Raw genomic sequence first — 25,363 nt, 5'->3', positions numbered from 1 at the left:
ACTTGAATTAAGTGCTGCCCTCTCTCTGAAGTCCTTCTTAACAATGAATTCTTCCGGGAGGGGAATGCAACAAGTGCTGCCTGTCACAGCTGGAAGGTCCGCTGGGAGTGGTCTAGTCCACTCTTCATTAAATGGGGAAACACGCAGGCCTGGGAGGGCAACCTGACTGCCGGGGGTACACAGCCTTGGGGCTTGGTGTGTGCTGCTTTTTTTCTTCTCTTGTGTGTGGTTGAAGGGACAACCTTGGCACCAGTTTGGGGAGGAGAGAGATCTTGAAAACTGAAAGTTGCCACAGACTGCCCACCATGCTGTGGGGGCTGACCAGGGGGCTACCTTCTGGCTGCCCCTTCCCTCCAGTGGGCAAACCAAGGGTACAGTCAGGGATCTTGAAATCCCTGAATCTGTTGGCTATGGTTGATTCCCTGAGAGAAAAAGCAAAGGGGCTCGGAGAGAGTTGGGTGTCCCTGGAAAAGTCAGGGTGTGCCCTTAACCAGTCCTCATCTGACATGGGCTCCCTTCTTCAATATCCAGGTGCCTTGCTCTGCTTAGAGGCCTCTTTGACAGTGGTCTTCTTTTGGTGGGGCCTCCAGCAGCCTAAAGGTGGGATTGTTCAGTGACTGCAAATGGGTTTCACATAGTGTTTTAGCTTGTCAACCTTTTCCAATCCATGTGTACGTGATTTTAGGTATTAGTGGTATTTCATGCTCTTTCTTTAGGGAACAGACCTTCGGTATAGAGGGTGACCTCCTTTCAGAGGTCAGGTTGGGGTCAGGCCCTACCCTTAGAGCTTCCACAACACCTCAGTCGAGCGTTTGTCATGCTGTGTGTGTTTTTTTTAAATGTTCTTATCAATTTTTAAAGAGGAAGGTGGGGGGGGAGAGAGAGAGGAGAGAGAAACATTGAAAAGAGAGAAACATCTATTAGCTGCCTCCAGCACACCCCCTACTGAGGATCAAGCCCACAACCTGAGCATGTTCCCCAGCAGGGAATCGAACCAGTGACCTCTTGGTGCATGGGACAACGTTCAATCCACTGAGCCGCTCCGGCCGAGCTATCATGCTATTTTTTAAATTTTTCCTCCAACTTTTCTGTATTCTAGGCTTCAGGCAGTCGTGTTGGGATCTTCTGCATGATGACACAAATGTCTGTTGAGTGAGTGAGAGATTGAGAGAATTGAATGAATGTGTTAGACGGGTCAGGACTAAAGACTGTCCTGGAAGTTTCCGCATGAGCTCTGAATCAGTAACTCTGAGCTGCAGTCAAGTTTGCCTGGACCTCCCAGCATTGTTTTCCAGCCTGAATTTTCTGATGTGTCCATGATAATGATGGGGAAGCTCTGCCGTTAGCCTGCGGGCACTCTGTCCATCGTGCCATTGCGTTTCCTTTGTCATCCCAGGAGAAGCAATGACACATTTTAGGTTTGACATGTCTTCTAGTGCACATGCTGGTCCCCAGAACTCACTGTCCTACTTTTTGTTTTATATATATTTGTTTAATATATAACTAGACAATAAATGAAGACTTCTTATTTTAAAAATGCAAAAAGGTAAAGACAAAAATATCCTTCATCACCTGCCCAAGGTCATTTTCATTACTAGGTTAATGGATATTCTATTACACTATTTTTTATTCATTTGTATACATATATGCACTTGAATGATCACATCTTGATAATCATTCTATACCAGTGTATATGGGTCGACTTTATTTTTTGACTATTACATGGTATTTCATAGTACCATAATTATTTAAGCATATGCTAAACTTGGGGTAGTTTTTCTCTGATCTTTTACTGTTGTAAATAGTCCTATAATGACATCACTTACAACTCTCCCAATCCAAAAAGTCCATATTCATCTCTACCCTACATCAAGTTCTCTGTTCAAGAATATTTTTTAAAAAATAGTCCTGTAATGAAAAACTTTCTGCATATATGAGTCTTTCAGATTGTTGGGTCAAAATACAGTATATTTTTAATTTTAATCAGTATCACCAAATTGCTATTTAAAGAAAACTGTATGTTTCACTAGTGAGAGTGCTTATTTCCCTGCATCTTGGCCAGTATTTGATATTATCTGTTTTTTAAATTTTTGCTGAGCTGCTGCATAAGTAGTATCTGATTATATTAATGCATATGTCCGTGATTTGGGGGATCTTTTCTGTTTCTTAGCCACTTGTGCTGCTTATTCAGTGAATTGCCTGGACCTACCCTTTTCTCCGGAGAGCTTGCCTCTTCTGTAGTGCTTCCTTTCCTGCATGCTCTGAAGCCTGCCTCGTTGAGATGCAGCTGACTTTCTGGCCGCGGTTGGTGGTGGGCTGTCCAGTCTTGTGGTTCATGGAATCTGTTTTTCCTCTCTTTAGAAAATTGGGATGCTGTTTGCCAGTGTCCAATATTTCGACATTTTTTCTGTTCTCTCTGATTCCTCAGAGACCATCTGAGAGGTTTTTTGAGCCCATCTCTGCATTTCCTCTGGGCCCCAGGGTGCTGACGCCTGGGCCTGGAGCTCACCTTCCTCCCCATCCTGACTTTCAGTCTTTCTTACCCAAGGTGGTTCTCCTCATGGTGAAGATCATTCTTCTTAATGAATGGAACTAAATTGGAAGTTGAAGAATTCAGCTTTACCTAAGTGGTGTCCTCCTCCCCAAGCAGAGACCTGTGTCTCTTCTTTTTTAAGCCCCCCCCCCCACTTTATATTATGTTAATACTTAGAAAAATAGAAAGTTTGTTTTTGCTTTGCTTTGTTTTAAGTGAACAGACATTAGTTCTTTCTAGATTTTACCATTTTTGCCATCATTCCCATGGGCCCATTCCACTGTGGATTTGTGCTTGACTTGGGGCTCCACCTGCATGTCCTTTCAGAACATGAACTCTGAGAGCACCCTGTGTGGTTACACTGGTTCCTTTAGACAGCAGTGGGAACGGGGCGCATTCTTGGGTCCCAGCTTTGGTCAATTCATCATGGCTGACTAGAGCACTGGGCCAGAGATAACTTGAAAATGCGATTGGGCTTAACAGGAAAAGGCGCTGCGATCGATAAACGATGCCTGCCTCGAACCATTCAGGGTCAACGTGCTAGCTGACATTTGGATATACAGGATGGGGCAAAAGTGGGTTTACAGTTGTGAGTATGTGAAACAGAGTTTATTCTTGTATTATTATTATTAATTTTTTTCCATACGAACAACAGTAAACCTACTTTCTCCCCACCCTGTATTTTACTTTTTCCTACCTGGAGATTTTATAAATTATAAAATTTTATAATGATCAGATTTGGGGTTTGGGGAGGGCTGCATTTCTTTCCATCGAGCTGCCTTCCCTTTTAGGGTCTCAGGCCCTGGGTTTTGTATTGTCCCTAGATTTTGTCTGAACTTTTAAAATTTTTTCTTAACATGCTCTTAATAAACTCTTAAAATCCCATAATCATGCTTTCTCAAGGTTCCTCCCTTCAAAAAAACACTTTGTCCTACCTTCTGCGTCAGAATAAAGGCAGCATAGTGTTTCCTCTTGCTTTTTATGAGAGATGAAATTGTCAGACTTATTACATGTTCTGTTTTTTCTGAATAAAATGTTCAGACATTTGGTTGGTTATTGGGAAACTTCCGTCTGTTGGGTGGGTGGCCCAGTGTGGGGCTTCGTTCTCTCCTCTGTGATTCTCAGCCAGAAGCTTCTGTCCTTCGTCGTAGAGGCAGATGCTCTGTGTAGGACTCCTGGTTGCAGGTTACAGAAAACACAGATTTGCCTTGGGGGGGGACTTACTGGTTTATGTCACTGAAAAGTTGAGGATAGATCTAGCTTTAGGAACAGCTGGGTTGAAGGCTCAGACAGCATCACTGTAAGTCATTCTCTGGGCTCTGCCCGCCTCTGGGTTGGATTCCCTCTTGGGCTCCATGTGGAGTGGGTGGCAGGTGAGCTGCAGTAGCCCTGGACTCATGTCACCCAGGTTTAAGTCCACCAGGAAAGAGCCAGAGTCTTGTCCAAAAGCTCTGAGGTCCATTACGATTAAACAGGCTTCGACCACATTCATACCCTAAACCATGTACCATGGCCAGGAAATGCACAGGCCTGGCATGTATGCTTCACTGCTAAGAACCAGACCATGGGACCGAGAGTGAGGCAGGGGCAGATGTCTGAGTAACATTGGGCAAAGGAAGGCAAAATGACTTGCATGATGATCTAAGGGGGGCACAACCAACCATGTCCGGGGCAGCTCATTTTTCCCTTACTTCCTACTATATTAATTTCCTTTACCGTAAGTGCCTCTTCCCAGAGCTTAGTCTCTGAGGTCAGATAGACCTGGTTCAAATCCCAGCTCTACTACTTTCTGGTTGAGTCACTTGTGAAAATTAGGTATGCTTTTTAAACCTTGGCTTTTCTTCGTTCTAGGGTTGTTGCAAGTATAAAATGAATGGATAAAGTGCTTACTGAACCTGATGTTCTAAGATGTAGTAGATACTCCATATTACATGGACTGGCTTCCATAGGGTTTGGTTTAACAATATAATTGGCTCTTTCTTCTTTACACTCTTCCAGTTCCATTGTTAATCCTCTGGATGACATTGCTTTAGGGGGCGTACTTCCCTGCATCTGCCCACATGGCATACAGCCACGTGGACCCCCACACAGTGGACTAATGGACTAGCCTAAAGCCTGATGCTACACTGGACTCAGCCGCACCCTGGAATGGCAGCTCTGGACACTCACTCTGCTTCTAGCTCTGCTAACTTCCCAACTATCCCTCCTCCAGGACTGGACTAAGGAAAATGGGACTTTGCAAACCAAGGGATATGACTACACGCAAATAAAACTTTTTACCACATCTCATTCTCCCGTGGGGCCCTCTGGAAATGCTTATTCCAGTGGCATCCTGAGAACCCCACTCCCACTAGTGACGGTCCACTCAGTTATCTGATAACACAAATAATGAATCTCCTGGGACCACATTGCACTCCCTCCCTTGCCAGGATGTGCCCCTCCCCTAGCAGTGTGAACTGTAGTTCAACAACCCGGGTCCTGCAGCACTGCCCCTCAGCCTGCTCTTCACTCCCTCCTCCAGCCTCTTCCTCCAGCGTTCCTCTGGCCCAGGAGCAGAGCTGAGCACCCTCACTGCACCTTCTCCCTTTGTCCTCTTGTTTTTCACACAGGCTTCAGGGTCGCTTGATAGACATTATTCAGGCATTCTTGAGACCGCCCCTCTCCCCCAAGCTCTAAGAGGCACCAAGCATTGCTGCCAACTACCTCCTTCTGTTCATAATTTTTCCCCCTTTTTTCCACATTCTTCCACTTGCCAGACTTTGGACTCTGGTTTTTGATTCCCTACACCTCCTTGAAATCTGTCTTCCAACTCTCCCAGTTGGACTGCTTTCCCCTCTTAGGATGTCTATCCTCTCTAACAAGCTAGGAGGTCAGCTTGCCTTTACAGCTCACAAAGCAACTGACAAGCAACTCTGATAGGAGGGCCTATCAGAAGGCAACTTAACTCTTTTCTCACTTTCCAAACTTCTGTGGTCTCTGATGTAACTATCGTCTGTCTTGGGGCTGAAGGAACTTACAGTCTAGCTCCCTTTGGAGTGAAATCCAACTTCCTTAGCTGGACTTTTGAGCAATGCATGGGTCTGGTCCCTACAGACACCTTTGGCTCATATCTTGCCACTCCCCATTCTCTCTGCCCCCGACCATACTGAATTCCTTGAGTTGGGTGCATTGGTTCATCCATTCATCTATTTAGCCTTTTATTTTACAGATATTTATTGGGGGCATGTTGTGAGTCAGACTGTCAAAGATGCTGAGAAATATAACAGCGGTCAAGAGAGGGGCAGAGTCCCATGCAATCTTGGGTGGAGGTCGGGGAGACAGACCATAAACAGGCAAACAAATCAACAGGGTGATTTTCTATCATTATCTATGCATGAAGATGCAGTAAAATAGGGTGATGGGGTTGGGAGGGACTAGCGGGGTTGGGGAGGCTTCTCTGTATGGGGACGATGTGGGTGTGAGTCCTGATTGATAAGAAAGCCACGTAAGCATGCAGAACTTGAGGAAGAGGGTTCCAGCAGAAGGAATGGCACTTACAAACAACTTCAGACAGGGATGAACTTGGTTTGTTCAAGGAACAGAAGCTAGGGAGTGTGGCTAAATCAAAGAGAGCAAGGGGTAGGGTAGACTGTGAGGGCATCTGGGAGGTAGAGGTCCATCTCATGAGGCACTAGAATCCCTCTGGGCCTTGCTCAGCTGTTCCCCGGACCTCCCTTTTTTTAGGACAACCCAGCACATCCTTCAAGCTTAGTCAAGATGTCGTTTCTCCTTCCCTGACCCTTCAGTGTGTTCGATGCCCCACTTGCAGCCCTCTCATTCCTTCTGCGTAGAGCTTTCGCGCTAAGGTTATGTTGGCCTGCTTTCCGATTGTTGCCCCTGCTAGACTGTAAGCTCCTGAAGATGAGAACAGCTCTGGCATAGTCAACGTTCGGTTCATGAATGGGTACATGGATGTTTGACTGGCTGGGCAGGTGGGTGGGTGGATAGATGAACAGAACAGCTATAAAAACTCTACCTGTAAGATGTTCAAATAAGTATTCGGGGTGTCTCAGAGCAATCTGAGTACTGTTGTGGCATTGTGTGTAGGAAATCAGCCTGCTCAGAAATGGCCCCTGTATTTCTGGCTATCTGCACTCTCTTCAGAGAACTAAATGCCTTCCAAATTCTGATCACTTTAGGTCAAGTGTAGCAGGAATACCTGAGGGTGGATAAGCTTCTTGGACCCTTGGCAGAAGTAATTTATAGATATGATTTTTAGCCAGGTGCAGGGCTTCGGGGTCCGATCAGGTGGGGTTTGAGTCCTGCTATGTCACTGGTTGCATGATCCAAGGTAAGGTGGTTAACCTCTCTGCACGCCCCTGTCATTACTGTAAGGAAAGCCTTGTGGGCTTGTACGATCATTAAGGTGACGTGCATGGTTAAGGGTTTGCCTGTACGAGTGTGCAGTCAGTGATGACTGTTGCTGCCATGGTCCCATCCCAGCAGAGATAACGTATTGGAAGGGATCTGGTACTCATGTGAATGCCCTCAGCCTCTCTTGACAGCCCTGACCTTGCAGGACTTTTGCAGGGACTAAAGATGGGCTGTGTCAAGTTTATGGCACATAGTAGGACCCAGCATGGGGTAATAATAACCAAGCTTGGCCACATGCACACACAAAATGAATGGCCCAGAACTGTGACCACCTAGGGAGATGGGAAGGAGCGAGTGTGGCCTGGGCCAGAACTCTGAGCAGTACAGGCTGAGCTGGGGCAATTGAGCATGACTTGCTCAGATAGATGGAAAAGGGAAGGATTCTCTAGGCAGAAATAAAGTGAGGAACCAGCATAGAATGTCTTTCCTTTTCTTCTTTGTCAGTCCTTAAATCTTCACAAGGGACTTTGCCGTGGCCACTCCACTGAGGCAAGAGGCCCCTCAGCTCAGCAGTCTGGTGTTTCATTTAGAAGTCTTCAGCCTTGCTCCTCTCTAGGGAGGGCAGCCTGGAGAATGGGGGAGCGTGTGGCCAGAGCTGCCGGGCCCTCCATTGTTCTTTTAGAGCAGAGCATGAAAGGTAGCCAGATACCTTTCCCCTCCCAGGGGGACTGACCTATTTAACTCTGGGGAAAAGAAGAAACCAACTCCTGTCTTCATTTCTCTCCAGCCATTTTCTTCCTCAAATGCTAGGAGCTAATTCAAATGAGCAAGCCTGCCTTAGGGCTCCCTAGAGACTTTGAGGCCCTTTTTCTTCAACCTTTTGTCCAAGTCTCTGAACTGCGTCCAGGGTGGGTTCTGGCTTTTGAGCTCACTGTTCTCCTGAGACCGAGGGTCTGTCAACACAGACTGAGCCGGTGTCCCAGGACAGAACTTCTGTCACCTGACCTGGCTCAGACCACACTCTCCAAGAATATCAGTGGCCTGGCCCTGGTTCTTGGGCTACTGGTTTGGTCATTCAGGGAAGTGGATGGGCAGGGATCCTCCAGCGGGATTGCCACAGAAGGGCTGTATCCGCCGATAGGACCGAGGTCCAACCCGATACAAATTGTCATTCCTCTGCCCACCTGAGACTTTGAATGAGTTTTAATGTGTGTGGCATGTACATGTGTGTTTAGCATTAAGATAGAGGGAAATATTGTTTCTTATTTCCTGTTGAGATAAAGGGTTTCGGACCAGAATAAAATGATAACCAGCGTACAGTTGCTTAGTAGATGTTACTTCCAAGTTCTGGTGAAGAAAAGGGGTAAGAGAGAAGTGTCCTTGGTCTGAGATGTGTTCTCTTCCCTCTTGCCTGGGGACACAGGAATTTGCTCACAGCAGACACCTGGCATCGCTGGGATGTGCTGAAAGTGGAGAGGCCCATCCCCTGCAAATAAAAGGCTGAGCCCCTAACGCAGGGAGGGATTGCATTTGGTTGCTAGTCGTAGAACAACCCAAGTTAGGATGGCGTACTCAAATTGGGCTTTAGTTTCCTCAGAACAGGAATCCAGGCTGGTACACTAGCTCCATGATGCCATCAGGAGCCCAAGCTCTTATTTTCTTCCCAGGTTTGAGCAGGTGGTTTCTTTCTCATTTTTGTCCCCTTGCTGTTTAGCACAGAGGCTGAATTCCAGGCAGAAGGAAGGGAAGGGTTAGCTAAGCTAGCTAAGTGTGCCTTCTTTTAAAGACTTTAAGGTGTCTGAGTATGGCTTATTGGCCAGATCTGTGTTAGTTACAGGGTCACCCTCAGTTCCAAGGGAGTTTGGGAAATTAAGTGTTTTGCTAGGTACATTCTTGCTTTGAAAAAATTGGGATAGGGATGCAGGAGAAAATAGATGTTGGGAGTCAACCCATTTGTATTTGAAGGTACACTGTGGGCCAGGTACATGCTGTGCTTAGTCTCTGCATTGTCCCCTTTAAGCTCCCAACAACCCAGGAAAGCTGGCGCTGGTGTCCCCATTTTGCATATGAGAACCCTAAAACCAGAGATGTGAGGGACTCACCCAAGGGCCCCCCAGCTTATATTGGGGTGAAGCCAACACTTGAGTCCAGGCCTGACTGGCTCAAACTCCTATGGGTTTGTGGTGCTCGAGGAGTGGTGTAGATGGCCCAAATGGTCCTGAATGTCAGGAATGCCCTGTGTTTAGAATAGTAACAGATTCCAGGTGCTTACGATGACAGCAGTGACCTCCAGGAAAGGCTCGTGTCAGCTTACCTAAGCGTCGAGGCCCTGCACGGCCAGCTTCTCTGAGTGACACACCGGCAGCCAGGGGGTGCTTCCTTCTTTCCCATCACTGTGCTAAATCGAGCATGGCAAATCTATTTTGTGACAGGTCTCCTGATTTGAGAAGTCGTGTGTTAAATTGTTGGGAATGCAAGGAGACAGGGAGAAAACCAAAAAGCATTTTTGCCTTCAAGCCTATAACTTAGTAAATTAAATGTTGAAGCCACGTAAGGTGGGGGAGCGGGGAGCATTACCTTCCCCTTTCTTACCTGTAGCTATAGTCTGATGATTTGGGGGCACAAGAGCATCTTCTGTGTGTCCCAGCAGCCGTGAGTGGGACTAGGAGTCTGTTCATAACTCTAAGTCCTGGGGCCTAGAAAGCGGCCAGACTACCATTCTTTTAGCTCCTCTCTAAAGGTTTGTTTTGCAGTAAGTGCTGGTGTTAATCTGAAGAAAAGGATTTGTCATTGCCTATAAAATTTATTTTCAGAAAGTACTGACATATCTGAGCTGGACTGCCCCAGATGAGCAAACAGATAGCAATAAGAAAGGCATGAGATTGTCACATGTACCATTTATTCATTCGGCAGGATTTATAAAGCACCTGCTCTGTTCCATCTCTGCACAGAAGTTCTGGGCGTGTAATATTTGGCGAGATGGGCCTCTCACCTGATGGAGCTCGTGGTCTGCTCGGGCTGTTAATGTCCAGTTAGATTAGTGTGACCATGGAATCAAAGTTCTGATCGGACCGGGTGTATGTGGCTGGGATGGCTTCTGGGAGGAGGTGACATTTTAGTCAGATCTCAGAGGAGTAGAAGTTTAAGTAGGCGGAGTGAGGGACTGGACATGAAAGGTGGTCCAGGCAGAGGGAACAGCCCATGCAAAGGCCTGGAGGTACTTTGGGGGGTCTTGGGGGCCGGCTGCACTGTCTGGAATGGGCTGAATGTACTGCTGTCATTGCAGGGACATGGAGAAGCTGGAGCGGCAGGCAGTCCCCCAGGTCAACCATGCAGAATCCTGTCGTGAGTGTGGCCGCGTGGGACCCGGACACGCGAGGGATTGTCCTCATCGCCGCCACGAGGACTCCTTCGGCTTTGAGAGGCGGGAGCAAGAGGAAGAACGGTACCGTTCCCACCCACTGGAGGGCAAGAGGGACAGGAGCAAGGCCCGGTCCCCATACTCACCAGCTGAGGAAGACGCCTTGTTCGTGGATTTACCCGGGGGCCTGAGGGGCCAGCAGGCACAGCCCCAGAGGGCAGAGAAGAATGGCATCGCATCTGGCCCAGGAGAGCAGAATGGGACTGGAGGATACCAGCGGGCCTTCCCTCCCAGGACCAACCACGAAAAGCACAGCCAGAGGAAGAGCAGCCTGGCCCAGGTGGAGCACTGGGCCAAGTCCCAGAAGGGGGACGGCAGGAGGTCAGTAATAGACTCAAGATCGCTGCTACCTGTGAGCATAGTAAGGGAGTAATAGCATCTGTCACTTACCCAGCACTGGGTAATGCTGGCCTTAACCTCTACATCCATTATCTCCAAAAATCTCCTACCAGTTCTGCAAAGAGGGGGCAATCGTCCCAGTTTATAGATAGGAGACTGAGGCTGGGAGAAGTGCAGGAACCTGCCCAGGGCGCACAGACACGTGGCAAAGCCAGAGCTCAGACCCAGGCCTGTGAGCCTCCCAAGCCCATGAGAGATAACCTCAGGAGGCTTCTCTGTTCCCCAGGGAGTGGGCTTTGAGACTGAGCATGTAGACAGTGACTCCTGTTCTTTTTTACGCTGCTCCTTCTCTGCATCTGGGAAGTATCTGTAGAAACTAGAGGGAGTCCAGGCCCATTTCTAACCTCGGGCACCCACAGCAGCACCTGGGCACTGTTGGCATCAGGCTTTATCACACCCGTTCCTTCAAGAAGCAGTTTTGGCCCTGACCGGTTTGGCTCAGCGGTTAGAGCGTCGGCCTGCGGTCCGGAGAGACCCGGGTTCGGTTCCCGCTAAGGGCATGTACCTCGGTTGCAGTTTGTCCCCAGCCCTGGTCGGTCGTGCGGGTGGCAGCCACTCGATGTGTTCCTTTCACGTCGATGTTTCTCTCTCTCTCTCTCTCTGTTCCTCTCTCTCCCTCCCACACTACCTGAACAAAAAATGGAAAAATGTCCTCGGGTGAGGATAAAAAAAAAAAAAGAAAGAAGAAGCAGTTTTGAATTATGTAGAGCACACGTATCCTTGCTGTTTGCAGAGCACTGTCTGTATTTTATTATAATTTTAGATTACTTAGGACACATTCATGAACGTGAAGAATTCAGGGTCACCCAGCTTCCATTGTCTCCAGAGGCCACTGTGTTTTGTCTTCATTGTGAAAACACCAAAACCCCTCACGGTCCTTGGGCTTGTAAAACAACCACGGACGGTAAAGCCATAGTGCCTTCAGAAAGCTCCCCACGGGCGAGAAGGGCTGGTGGAAGTGCCAGAGCTCAGACCAGGTCTGTCTCAGGCCTGACAATCACGAGCTAAAGTGCCACCCTGGGTGAGCCCCAGACGTGCCCCCTTTGGGCCCTGGAGGCAATGCGCGCCCAGGGGAGCAGCGTCTCCTGTTTCTGGGTGTGGCAGTGTGGTGTGCATGTCAGGGTTGTGTAACCTCTTCATTCTGGTCCAGCTGGACAAGGTAGATGGTGAGAAATCACAGTGGAACTCCCCTACACAGCTGGTAGACATTGTTGCGGGACAGACCAGGAGGACGAAGGCCTTTTGTCTTGTAGCTAAGATACTCATCCATTCCCACCTGGGACAGAGCAGGTGTCCGTTCTGTTTGTCCACATGTTGTGTCTTGTTGAACAGGGAAGCTGCTGCTCAAGCACTGGGGAGGAGCTTCTGCTCTTTGTGTAGCATGAGGTGGTTTTAAGGGACCTCGCTGCTGAATGAGGTGGGAAAGCTGGGTTCTTACATTAAGGTGCAGGTCCTCATGTTAATGTATGGAATTTGGATTTTATTTGAAAAAGCAACATAGGGAACCATGGGAAGGTTTTAAGCAGGTAAGTGATGTAACAGGATTAACAATTCACAAAGAAGTTAAGCGCCTAGGGAGGAGGCTGTTGTCATCCAGAATGGTGACAGTGGAGACAAAGAAATAGATTGGAGGCCCATTTGGAGGCTTAAAAGCAAAGCGTGTCAATGAGTGGGATGTCCAGGATGACAGAAAGGGAGGAACAAGGAGGATCCTTAGAATTTTGACTTGAATAACTGGGTGGTTCTGATATGGGGAAGGCTCAGAAACAAGTTTAGGGAGGATCAGGATTTCCATTTTAGACATGTAAGTTTGCAAAACTTATTAGCTGTCCGAGGGGAGATGTCAGGTAGGCATTTGGATATGGATGGTGGTGTTGAAGTTTGAGGGCTGATTGGACATGCCAATAGGGGACAATCAGCATATAAATGGTACCCCAACACTTAGAAGTTGGCAGCAGAAGAGAGACCCTGCAGCGAAGACAGAATGGTCAAAGGGAAACTCATAAGTTAGCCAGTTCCTCTTATATGTAACTCTTAGGAACTGAAGTCAGTAGGGAGCTGGCGAGGGGAGACCAGAGCAGGAGAACCCAGAGGTAGGAGCAGATAGGAAGGGTGAGGGTTTGACCCTGATGAGCCTGTGTTTCCTGCCAAAGAGTTTGGATTTAGCTGTGAAGGCCGTTGATGAACTTCCACAGCAGCCTGGCATGGCGTCGGTACTGAGAATGGTGGTTCAGAGGGTGTTGGCAGGGAAGCGGGGGGTGCAGAAAGGACTTTCAAACGCTGTGGGACGGCTGTGCCTTCTGCGTTACTCCTTGTGAACTGTCTGCATGACTGCTCCTGGCAGCCCACCAACCATCTGCTGGGGGGCAGGGGCACATCGGGGAGCCCAGCAGATGAGAGGTGGCCCAGGAATGCGTCGGACTGTCCCGAGGATGTGAGATGGGAGTTGCAGCCATGCTGATCTGAGGAGCAGGGTGACATCAGGTCTGTAGCTGAAAGCAGTTCATGACCCTGCAGGTCCTGAACTCGCAGTGAGGGGGATTTCCGTCTGGTGGTAGAAGCACTTCTCAGTGGGCTCAAGAGTAAAAGTGAGGAGTTGAAGGGAGAGTGGGACTGCCCTTTCTAGAAGAAAGCGGTCAGTCTCTGAGTAAGCAGAGTGCTCAGTCTCTGATCATTCTCGTAGCTTGAAAGCACTGACTGAGCCTTGCATTCCCAGAGTTGGTTTTTTTCTTTTTCTTCAAGATATATTTGAAATCTCTGACAGTCAAGTAATAAATCAATCTGGCTGCTTAATAAAGAAACCTCCTCCATTTGAAAATATAGACGATGGATATCTCTGTATTGTGAATGATTAAGACTTTGCTAATCTCATTACATTGAACACATGGGACATTGGGAGGAGGGTTATTTGGGCTGTATTTGTGGCTCTAGACCACACAAGGAATTGTTTCTAACTGTTCTTTCAGTACTTGGAGATATATTATGTCTCACATCATTAAATTCCTTTAGAATGATGGTTTGGGGGAGACACACTGATGTACCCTTAGAGTTTTAATTCATTTTAAGAGATTATTTTGAAATTCTAGCCTTCTACTTTTCCCCCAGTATTTAAATTAATGCACACTTGTAAAATAAGAAGGCTGGGGTGGGGGTGGAATTGGGGACTCAAGCATTACTGCTAGGAACAAAGTAGAAAGTGGAAGTCCTGAATAATTGATGTGGAGGTTAGGGTGAGGAATATCTGTTGAATAAATAATTGGTTATAGAGTTTGATTTTACATTCTGATGTGACCATTTTGTAGTGGCTGTATCAGAATATCCTGTTCGGTCTGGTGCCTTTTAGACCAGGGAGGCCCCATAGCTACAGAGCAGGGTGTGAGGACAGGGGACCTTGAGCACGCTTGGGGTAAGGCTGGAGCTGGAGGCCAGCAGGTGGATCTGCTGCAGGAGCAGAGCTGCTATGGGAGCTCCTGCCTGCTCCCAGGGTGATCCTATCATGTCTTACTCCCCGCCCACTTCCTGTGTCCTCCCTCTGGGGCCAGGGCTCACCCTTGACTGGGATCTTCAGGGCCTCCCAATGGCCAGCACTGGCCGGGTTGGGTGTGGGGGTGTGTGGTGGCCGTGCACAGGCAGTGAGCACAGGCTAGAGAACAAGCTGCAGGCTTTGGGGCGCTGCCCGGTGGGGGCCTCTGACCATGGGACACCGGAGGCAGGCACCAGTGGGCCGCAGAGCCAGAGTGAAGGGGTGTGGGAGCGCAGGTCAGACATGCTTCAGGCAGAGTGAACAGTGGTTAGTAAAGTCATAAGCTCCCCAGGGGAAGCCCCCCGGGCCTGGTTGGTGCCGCTACCTCTCCACTCCCAGAAGATTCGGGCGCTGCCCCTTCCTCAGAGGCACAGTCCCTCCGGCGCTGGGCGTTCAGCAAACCCTGCCACCTAGTGGCAAGGAGACCGGCTAAACAGACACACTAGACAAGTCTGGGTTGAAGAGATCTCAACATTACGTCTTGTAATGGCAAAGATAACGATAAAAAGGGAGAAGAAAGCTACCATTTTTTAATGCCATTTCTAATCCTCACAACAATCCATTAAGTGGTTCTTAGTGTCCCCCTTCACTGCAAGGAAATGAGGGCATACATGACAGCCGAGGTCATATAGTTGGGAAGTGTTAAATGAGATGAGTTTTAAAACAATTAGAACGACGTTAGGACAATTACAATGTTGGCCACCTAAGGTCTTGTTAAAACACAGGTGGCTGGGCCCCACCCCCAGAGTTGCTGACTTGGCCATTTGGCTGGGACCTGATAACCTGCATGTCTGACATACCTGGTGGTGCTGATGCCCGTTCGCAGACCACACTGGGCAGTACGGGCTTGGAACACTGCCTTGCCCACGGTCGGCACTCTGTAGAACCTTGTTAGGTAAAATTGATAGGAAAGGCAGAGTCCGGATTCCAACCCAGGCCTGTCTGATTCTCACACCTGTTCTCTCTCTCTCTCTCTTTTTTAAAATGGAGTTGAGGAATTCCTCAGTGCAGTAATTCACAAAAATTTTCTAGAGTTAAAGGATATATCTATATTTTTAAACTTTTTTTTTTTTTATCCTCACCCGAGGACATTTTTCCACTTTTTTATTCAGATAGAGTGGGAGGGAGAGAGAGGAAGAGAGAGAGAGAGACATCAACATGAAAGGGAAACATCGAGTGGCTGCCACCCGCATGACCCAACCAAGGCTGGGGACCAACTGTAACCGAAGTACATGCCCTTAGCAGGAACCGAACCCGGGCCTCTATGGACCGCAGGCTGATGCTCTAACCGCTGAGCCAAACCGGCCAGGGCTATATTTTTATATAATTTTTTTTCTTTATTGATTTGAGAGAGAGAGAGAGAAACATTGATGAGAGAGAACATCGATTGGCCGCCTCCTGCATGCCCCTCACTGGGGATCAGGCCCACAACCTGGGCAAGTGCTCTGAATCGAACCAGCGACCTCTTGGAACATGGGTCGACAGTCAACCACTGAGCCACACCGGCCGGGCGACACCTGTTCTCTTTTTACAACATCATACCACCTCTCAGGTTTGACTTTTAAGGCTGGATAAAACTCTATGCTTTGCCCTTTGCTGAATTTTCTTTCACATAACAAGATGGCTGGTTGTAGTTTTCACAATTGTATCCAGCTTTTGTGTGCTGGCATATTTGTTGAAAGGCTGTTTATGCGTCAAGCCTTTCTCAGACCATGGACAGTCCCACAGAATGTGAGGCACAGTTCCTGCCCTGCAGGGATCTACAGCTTGGCTGGAAAAGAGATGTCTTGCGAGTACAGAAAGGTTCTGGCAACACAGGACCTCAGGAAAGTTACCAATCATACAATAACTAGGTCAGAGCAGGAACCCCGAGGGCTGCGGCGTTGCAGAAGGCCTCTGTGGAAGAGGCGGGACAGTTCCTGGAGAATAAGTGAGGTTAGGGTGAGTGGGGTGAGGGCAGCCCAAGCAGGTGGGGAGGGAAGAACCGGACTGTGAGATGAGTGCCGGGAGGGAGCAGGCGCAGGTGAAGTGCCTGCTGTGCGGCAGGCCGGGACCCTGCTCTCTCACTTGTCTCACGGACTCTCAGAGCAGCCTGTGAGGTAGGTAATTCTGTCCTCATGTTACAGATAAGGAAGCTGAGCCTCAGAGCAGTGGGGCAAGCTGCCTAGGGTCACCTCTCCAGTGGATGTTAGAGCTAGGATTCAACCCCAGGACAGACTGCCTCCGCTTTTCCCCCGGGAGAAGTTGCCCAGGGGTGCAGGAGGCTGGGCTCCCACTCTCAGGGTGAGGCTCTCCCTCTCGGACTCCAGTGAGTACAGGGCTGCCCCAGCTCAGCCCTGGCCCCAGGAGGAGAGACAGTGAGAAGACAGCAGGACTGCAAGGTGGGTTGAGGTCAGATGCTGGAGAGCTGTGAGGACCAGGCAAAGAGGTTTAGACTTTATTTCATAAGCAGTGGGGAGCCATTGAAGTTTATGGAGCACAGGAGTGATTGGATCTGAGCACCTGACGTACAGTGTTCAAGCTAGTGAGGAAGGTCTCAAAGTTGTCTGTGTGATGGGGGAGGGGGTCATTAATCAGTGTATGAACTAGAGTGGTAGACAGAGAAAGGAACTGATGACAGCCACTTCTTACGAACCTGTAGAACTCGGTGCTGGGAGACCAGGCAGAGGGAGAGTCTTGTGAGGTTCCTAGCAATGTGCCCACCCATCAGAAGAGCAGACGGGGTCAAGCGGGAGAGGGGAGAAGGCAGGATTCACCACACTGCACTTGAGGTGATGGGCTGGGGTCCCCAGTCGGCCTGGTGGAGGGTCGACACTCCAAGGCTGACGGGGAAAATGGTTTGGAGTCCTCTGCCAGGAGAAAGTCCAGCATGTCTGCCTTGATTGTCCGTTGGAGTTCTTACGGGGCTCACTCGGAAGCCTGGCTGACCCTTGTGGGTCATCTTACCTGTCCTCCTTTCTCCTCAGCCTGCCCCCGGACCAGACCCTTCCTCGCCACGGTCCCAGCCAGTCCCTGTCCTTCCCTGAAAACTACCAGACTCTTCCCAAGAGCACCCGGCACCCCTCAGGGGGCTCCTCGCCGCCTCCTCGCAACCTGCCGAGTGACTACAAGTACGCGCAGGACCGAGCCAGCCACCTGAAGATGTCGAGTGAGGAGCGCCGGGCACACCGGGACGGCACCGTGTGGCAGCTGTACGAGTGGCAGCAGCGCCAGCAGTTCCGGCACGGCAGCCCCACGGCGCCCATCTCCGCGGGCTCCCCGGAGTTCACCGACCAAGGCCGGAGCAGGAGCATGCTGGAGGTGGTCCGCTCCATCTCCGTGCCTCCATCTCCCTCGGACATCCCTCCCCCGGGGCCCCCGAGGGTCTTCCCACCCCGGCGGCCACACACGCCCGCAGAGAGGGTCACTGTGAAGCCACCCGACCAGCGGAGGAGCGTGGACATCTCGCTGAACAGTTCTCCCAGGAAGGCATGGGGCCCTACCACCAAGGTGAGGCTCTGGAGTCCTGCCTGGCAGCTGGGAACCTCACATGGTTTGAACACGAATTTGAACAATTTGCAGTAACAATAGCTAACATTTGTGCAGTACTTTTAGGTGTCAGGTGCAGGCTTTACTTTAATTCTTACAACAGCCCTAAGAAGTAGGTGCTATAATGATGCCCATTTCACAGATGAGAACTCTTGAGCCATTAAGAAATGAGTAACTTGCACGGGGCAGACAGCTATAAGCCTGCTTTCTTGCAGCATGGAAGGCAGGAAAAGTCATCAGTGTTCAATCAGTTTAATTATGCCTTATAACCCAACTTAAGTTTGAACTCTGCAAGCTTTCAGTTTGTCACTGCTATAGCTAGTGAGACAGGTGTGTATGCCCCTTTTACAGATTTAGAGTGAGGCTCAGAGAGGTGAGGTGCATGAGGCAGGCTGCCCTGGCAGTGAGTGGCAGGGGTTCTGGCCCTGGCCCGGCCCTCAGTGTGACTTCTTGTCTCCCACCTGCAGAACTTCTCTCACGTGGACCGACGCTCCATGCCCTCCATGGGTTACATGACCCACACTGTCAGCGCTCCCAGTTTACATGGGAAATCGGTGAGTAGGGCTTCATCCCCCGTCCAGGTGAATGGTATAGTACAGCCTGCAAAGGGCTCATCTCATCTGTTTCCCCCCTGAGACGATCAAAAGCAGTCTGCAGGGCAGTTATCAACCCCCATTTTAGAGATGAGAACATTGAGGCTCAGAGAAGTCGAACAACTTGCTCAGGGTCACCCAGCCAGCACTGGGTCCGTCCCAGATCCGACGAAGACCTGGGGGAAGTGGAAGAGAATGTGGGCTTTTCTTCTCTTTCGGGCAGCATTTTCCAGCCACCTGCTTTTCTCTCGTCAGCTCCTCTCCTGGTCTTTGCTTTGATTAGTTAACTGTCTTCAAAGTGTGAGTCTGGGTGCACTGTTGGTTGCTGTTTTCTGAAAAAAGTACTTCCAGCAGCACCTTTTCTGCTAGTGCCTTTATTTGTCCTAATGACAGAATTAATGCAGTAATTACCTAATGGTGTCACATCAGTGCTGTCCCAGCGCGGGGCGAAGAGTAATTATAGCATCGTGCTCCTACGGTGGCTAATTTCCTCGTAATGTGTCTGCACACCTGCAGCTGGAGGAGCTCTCGCTGCTGCTCACCCGGTTACGGCGGCACCAGGCCAAGTTGGCCAGTGTGCGAAATTTCGCTGTGGGCCAGTTACTGCAGCACCAGCTGACCTTTCCCACCTGCCAGGTCAGCACTGGTGGGCTCTCTGGGGCCCGGGGCCACCCCAGGGGCAAGGGAGTGACTTGCTGGCCCGTGTTCCTTCGTGCCCACGCTCTAGTCTGTATTGCTTTCTGGCTCTCTCCCTCGTTCCCTGCCTGTTTGCTTCTGGATGGTACTGCCGGACACTGCCGTGGTGGTGGGGTCCGTGCCCGGGCACCGGGGAGGAGGCTGCATGTGGTGTGAGGGCCCTGAACTGTGGCTTCTCTGGCTGTGAGCAGTGACTGGCAGGCTGGTGTGTGGTCATGTCCAAGGGGCTGTGCTGGCTGTCGTCCCCGTTGCCACCTTGGGCACATCCCTTACCCTGGTGGGCCTCACAGTGACCGGGCAGAGGTTAGGTAGGACAGGAATTATTAGCACACAGCAGGCAGTGGATTAAGTAGAGGAAGTGACTTGCCTCAGGTATACCCAAAGCCCAGGGCCTGCCTGGCACAGTGTTCTGCACTTTCCAGGACATGGGGGTTTGCAGGCAGGCTCCGTGGAGTGTCAGGCAATTGCTCTCTCCAGCATCTGGAGCCCTTAAAGAAGTTGCTGGCCCAGGCGAGGCGGGCCCCTCTGAGCTGCACAGGCATCGGCAGAAGACCAAGGAGGGTGATGGGGTTGTCGCCTTCCTTATCCTGTTTTAGTGAGATCAGAGGGACTTAGGAAATGTCTTTTAAAAAAATGAATTTAAGGGAACACTTACAAAAACCCGAAGTTGTGAATTTGGGTGATTTTTAGATAACATTGATTTAGTAACATTAATATATTAATAATTTATTAATGATTTAATAACACTGCTCCGTCCTTATTGCTATGGGAAGTGTATAGGGACTGGACTAAGGAACTAGGGATGGGCAAGGGGACAGTTTAGGGGCAGAAATAAGATCTTGCTCATCACTAGTGTCCCTGGCAGTGGTCCCTCAGGCTTCTCATGCTCAAGAGCACTGCCTGACTACCTCGCGTGGTCTGTGCTTGTTTTACGTCAGAGCTGCGACAGGCCACCTTCGAGCCCTGACTCACCTTGGCTCGCTGGGAGGCCTTGCAGCTGAGGGAGTGGTGCCTGGACTGCTCTCCTCAGTGCTCACACAGCTTCCGTGATCTGGACGTGGGAAGCACACGTTCCTGGAGAGCGGCCTTTTCAGTATTCTTACTTTTCCTCCTCATTATTCTGAAGAACTCGACAGACTGTCTGACACTGGACTGTCCTCAGCTAGCTCCTGACATGGCCACATTGGCTCCACGCTGAGCAAGGAAGCCAAACTCTCAAGAACATCCAGTGGCTGCTGGTGCTTGTTATTCTGAAACCCAAGGTCATAAGGGGACCTCCCTGGGCCACCTAGGTCATCTCTCCGTCTCTTCCGAGCATTTATTCGTACCAGTCAGGGGGTCACTTTGCTTCATGCATGTGAATAACCCAGTGCAAAGGTTTGATGACAAATGTGGAGTACTGGTGATAGATGGGACCCTAGCTCAGGCGTAGCACATCCTCTTCCAGGAGGACCTCTGGAGTTCTGTCTCAGGAGATCACCTCCGCCTTGACTGCATTGCTGTCCTAGCCTCTGGCGGGATGTGTGCCACCCCCTTCCTTGCCATCAAACCGTGCCCTCAGCTAATGAGAGGACAAGCTGGCTTTCCCCACAGTGACCTGCAAGGTCCACCAGGCTGCAAGCAGGCTCCGAGCTGTACTGAAACATTTGTGCTTCCTCTGTGGCCCTGGATGTGTTGGTCTGCTGTGGTCCCTGCCCGCCGTGCTGTGCAATGTAAATAATTCATGAAGCCTGAGTCATGGAAACCCTTGGTGTTTGAAACTGTGTTTTTTCCCCCTGTGCTTCATTTGAAGGCTGATGATACCTACCTCCAGCTGAAGAAAGACCTGGAATACCTGGACCTAAAGGTGAGTGACATCAGGGGTCTTGCTTCCCTTGGACACTCCCTTTCTGAGAGCATCAGCTCCACTGTAGCCAAGCCCCAGCCAGAGACAGTGCAGGTCTGATCAAGTCTGGATCCCAGGTGGAGACAGCTGCTGTCAGAGTCAGAAGAGTTGATTTCTAGCAGCCTCAGATTCTGGGCTCAGTGTCCTGTGAATTCTGCTGTAAGGTCTCTGTCTAACAGAACGAGGCCACAAGATTCGGATCTCTTCCTGTCCTTGGTCAGAACCCAAAGGTCCCTGCAGATAATAACTGGTTGGTTCTTCAGAGCCTCCAGTGGGGTGGGAGTGAGTTTGGTTCATAGGGTGCCACTGATGTGTGCTTTTGGTCACAAGTAGGTCGGTGGATTGTTTGTTGCTGGGGGAGAGGATTCCACACGGAATTACGTGTCTCTGAGGGATGCCGCCATCCCATCCCGTTTCGGAGATGATCCCTGGTGATAAAGCTCCAGGCTCTAAATCAGCCTCCTTTGCACAGAGCCCGAGAAAGCCGTGGAATTGAGAGGCATTCTGCCTGAAAGCTGCCATTGTTGCATTCACACGGTTCTCTGAAAGCTCACACTGTGAAAAGCACTCCTTATGCCTGAGCCATGAACCAACTGAAGGAATGTGACCTTTAATTAACGGCGGTGTGAGAAGGCGGGTGCAGGGCTGGGGGAGGGCACCAGTGACTGCCGCAGGGGCATGCCTCCCCAGTCCCCTGTGCACCTGGCTGGAGAAGTTTCAACACGGAGATGGTCATTCAGTCCTGTAGAAGTGGGGTACGAACATTAGGCCCTATCACAGCAGATGGGGGGGCTTCCCCGCACTGAGGTCTGTTTAGAAATCAACTATTTAACTTCTGTATCTATTGAGCACATGCTCTGTACCCAGCTCTGAAGAAGCCTAGAGGAGATGCAAGAGTAAAATTGAGGGTCTCTGGGTTGAGGAAAAAGAATATCCCCAAACAACAGACTTACTTACAAAGACCTGGCGCAGTGCTCAGGGCTGAGATGATGAGGAGCACTATGGGCTGCAGTGCTGGGCAGGCCTCCAGAGGAGGTGGCACGTGTGTGAAGCCTCGAAGAGCCAGAGGGTTTGGGTTGGCTGAGATTAAAGGGAAGGGGATGGAGGGAGCGAGGGTGTGGGTGTGTGACCAGGGCAGGGGGAAGATGGAGACAGATCATTCATGTTCCAGAGTCTACCCAGGCTTCAGGAAGGGAGGTGCAATGGACAAAAGTCTGACTTGGCTTTTGGACATGAGCAAAACACATCTGTCCAAACCAGGACATCTCTAATTTATCTGGTGAACACAAATATTGTAAATATGGTAGTAATGCCTCAGGGTACAAAGTGCTCAGACAGGGCGGTGTGGGCTGAATGTGCAGCCCAGCCCATCCTCCCGTGCCCTGATGGGACAGGGCAGGGTCCTTCCACCACCACCATCCCCACCAGGCCCCAGCTTCCACCTGCCATGTGTGCCACCACATCCCTGGTCCCTGGTCTTCCTGATCGCCAGCCACCACCCCTGTTTTCTCTCACCCTGTTCTGGCCATGTCATCAGACCTGTATGTACTGAAGGACCGTAGAGCATCCCTGTGCCTCGGCCTGGGGCAAAGGCTTGGCCAGCAGCAGCAGCACAGGTACGCCACGAAACACCCTTCACCATGCTTGGTGCCCAGTGCAAGAGAAACTTACTACAGTGCCTCAGCCAGAAAAGTGGGTATCTCTGTCTTCTGACTCCTGTTTGTATGGGAGAGCTGAAACTCATTGTTGTCCTGGGGGAAAGATAGATCCATCTCACGTTTGTTTTATTTCAAGGTAAAGGGAATTTAGAGAGAGAGAAACTGAGGCACAGGATAGCAGAGCAGAGCCAGGAGTCCCTGTGTGTCCTGACTCCCATGAGAAGCTTCCTAGCAACAGAGGGTAGGAGGAGTGCCTGCCACTGGTCTACTCCTGATACATCTGGGAGTCCTGCAGTGGTCCTGGAAGGGAGGTGGTGGCATCATTTTGTTAGAGATGGAAGCTCAGAGAGAGAAATGACTTCCTCAGTGCACAAGAGTACTTCCCAGGGAGTCAGCTTTGGGTGTCGTTCTGACTCTGAAGCTCGTGCTCTTAATCCCGTTGCTTCCCAGACTGTCTGAACATGCTGCTGCTTCTGTGGGCCCAGAGGAATTCAGTTTTTTATGGAACTGAGCTGGGGTCATTATGCCAGGAAATGTGTTTGATGGGACGGAGGCATGGCGTGTCCTTGGGTGTTTCACTAGCTGGGAGCTGTATGTACCCAGCACATTAGTAACTGGGAGTTGTCACTGTTTGTCATGAGAAACAGCTGTGTTGACACCAAACTTCCCCTGGCCTTGTGCTGTTACTCCAGTTGCTGGCTGCTCTCAGAACTAGTCCCCCAGATCGTTGTACCTCGGCCCGTGTGGGAAGAGATGCTGGGTTTGTGCTGCGTGTGAGTCATCAGTCTGGCGTGGCTGCGGGAAGGGCTGCTACCACCCTGGCCTGCCTCCGAAAGACGGGTGCCTAGATCCGGGAGGCAGCGGCCTGCTCTGCTCTGACCCAGCCGGGGTATAGTCCCCAGATGAGGGAAGGGCTGGAGGCAAAGGAGAGGTGCTGAGGGTCTGCAAGGACCATGCTGAGGAGTGTGTAGGTGAGATGCTTTCATTTGCCAGTGTCTGAGACCCACGTCACCTACTAAGCCAGAAAGGGGAATCTACATTCCAGGGGCTCAGGCCACATGGTCACTGTTCTCCTTTCCTTGGCGTGCGGGCTGCCTGCACACGGCCAGGGAAGGCGGCCACCTGTGGATCCAAGGTCATGGCCTCCCGGTGGAGAGAGGCAGGGGTCCCTAGGGGGAAGGCATGCTGGGCAGGAAGCTCCAGCACAGAATGGTCAGGGGGAAGGGCGATTCGGGAAGACACAGAGACCGTCTGTAGAGCTCTGAATTACCACCAGGTGCCTCCGGTGGCCTGAAGGGGGAATTCAGACAAGTGAGCAGTAGCTACGGGTAGACGGGTTTCAGTTCAGTAAAAGACTTTTCTAAAAGGGCCACCACAGGTCATGGTGAGCTCCCCATCACTGGAGGGCAGCTGAGGTCTGAGGAGCATTGGGTGGAGGAGCGACTGGGTCAGGAACACCAAGGCCCCCTGGCTCTTGAGATTCTGTGATGTGGTAGACAAAGTGAGCTGATGCTGGGCCCATGGGGGCCTGAGACAAGGGCCTCCGTGGACATAGTGGATGCTGGGCCCATGGGGGCCTGAGACAAGGGCCTCTGTGGACACAGTGGATGCTGGGCCCATGGGGGCCTGAGACAAGGGCCTCTGTGGACACAGTGGATGCTGGGCCCATGGGGGCCTGAGACAAGGGCCTCTGTGGACACAGTGGATGCTGGGCCCATGGGGGCCTGAGACAAGGGCCTCTGGACACAGTTGAATGGACCTTTGCATGGAGATAGTGACAGGCACAGTCCCACAGTCACCAGCTTCTTGTGAGAGGTCTCTCCTGGGTCCTTGTGGGGAGGGTAAGGGGTAAGCCTCTCTGGAGGACAGTCTCTCCATCCCCACCCGCTTGGCCTAGAGGCCCCCTTGTCTCTGCCAAAGGCCACGGACTTAAGGATCCTGAGCCCATCACCCCTCCATCAGTGGACGCTTCCGGAATCAGTGGGTGGTGGTGTGGAGCTTTTTCTCCCTGAAGTGAGCATTCCTGCTGCGTGCCAAGTGATCCCACAAAGGCATACTCCACTGTCTTAGAAAACGCTGTTTCATGTTCTTCTTAGAAATGTTTACTTCTCTGGCGTTTTACCTGGCGGTGCCAGGGTGGAAAGGACTCCACATAGATTAAGCATCTGTTCCTGCCTGGCAGTGTTTGGGCAGTTGATGTTCCTATCTCACGCCATCCTCTCAGCATCCTTGAGCAATAGGAGTTATTATCCCCACCTTACCAACCAGAAACCCAAGCATCAGAGAGGTAGCTTCTGCAAAGTCACACGGCTGGGATTCAAACCCAGTGACCAACCACACTTGCCTTCTTTCTTCTGCGTACCATGCACTTCGCCCTCCCCCACCCAAAGGTGTATTTGCTGGAGTGTACGTATTGCATCGAAGTTCTGCTCTTCAGGACCCTTCACCCTGGCTAGGTCTGGAGAGAGTGTGGGGGGTAGCTGTTGTTGACAACTTGAACTGTTTTTATGCAGCTCCGAAGCACAGCTGGGATGGGGTGCGGAGGGGAGGGGATGTGCAAGCCGCCCAGGTGATGCCTTTGTAGGTAGAGTAGGAGGCAGTCAACTCCAGAGAGGCTCTTGTCCCTGGTGAGGGACATGTCATCAGTGGCTCTAGACCCTTTCGGACTGTTTGAGCCTGAGATCAGGGCTTCTCTCTTCAGGGTGTTTTTCCAAAGTCAGCTTCTGGAGTAGAGTTTCTCAGGTTGTGGGACATCACCTGCTTCAGGATCACCT

The 25,363-nt window shown here is 50.6% G+C and overlaps 1 protein-coding gene across 1 annotated transcript in view; it reads left to right on the top strand.

Annotated features, from left to right (window-relative positions):
- Positions 1 to 25,363, top strand: part of PLEKHA7 (pleckstrin homology domain containing A7) — a 203,870-nt gene that overhangs the window by 158,331 nt on the left and 20,176 nt on the right. The window contains exons 10-13 of the mRNA XM_036259722.1: positions 10,173 to 10,628; positions 17,196 to 17,718; positions 18,225 to 18,311; positions 20,839 to 20,892. Coding sequence (XP_036115615.1) covers positions 10,173 to 10,628; positions 17,196 to 17,718; positions 18,225 to 18,311; positions 20,839 to 20,892 — 1,120 coding nt within the window. The remainder of the gene's footprint in view (positions 1 to 10,172; positions 10,629 to 17,195; positions 17,719 to 18,224; positions 18,312 to 20,838; positions 20,893 to 25,363) is intronic.

This window comes from Molossus molossus, unplaced genomic scaffold, assembly GCF_014108415.1.
Source record: "Molossus molossus isolate mMolMol1 unplaced genomic scaffold, mMolMol1.p scaffold_m16_p_13, whole genome shotgun sequence".
Classification (NCBI taxonomy): domain Eukaryota; kingdom Metazoa; phylum Chordata; class Mammalia; order Chiroptera; family Molossidae; genus Molossus; species Molossus molossus.
Note: the sequence above shows the minus strand (reverse complement) of the source record. Positions and strands in the feature narration are given on the sequence as shown.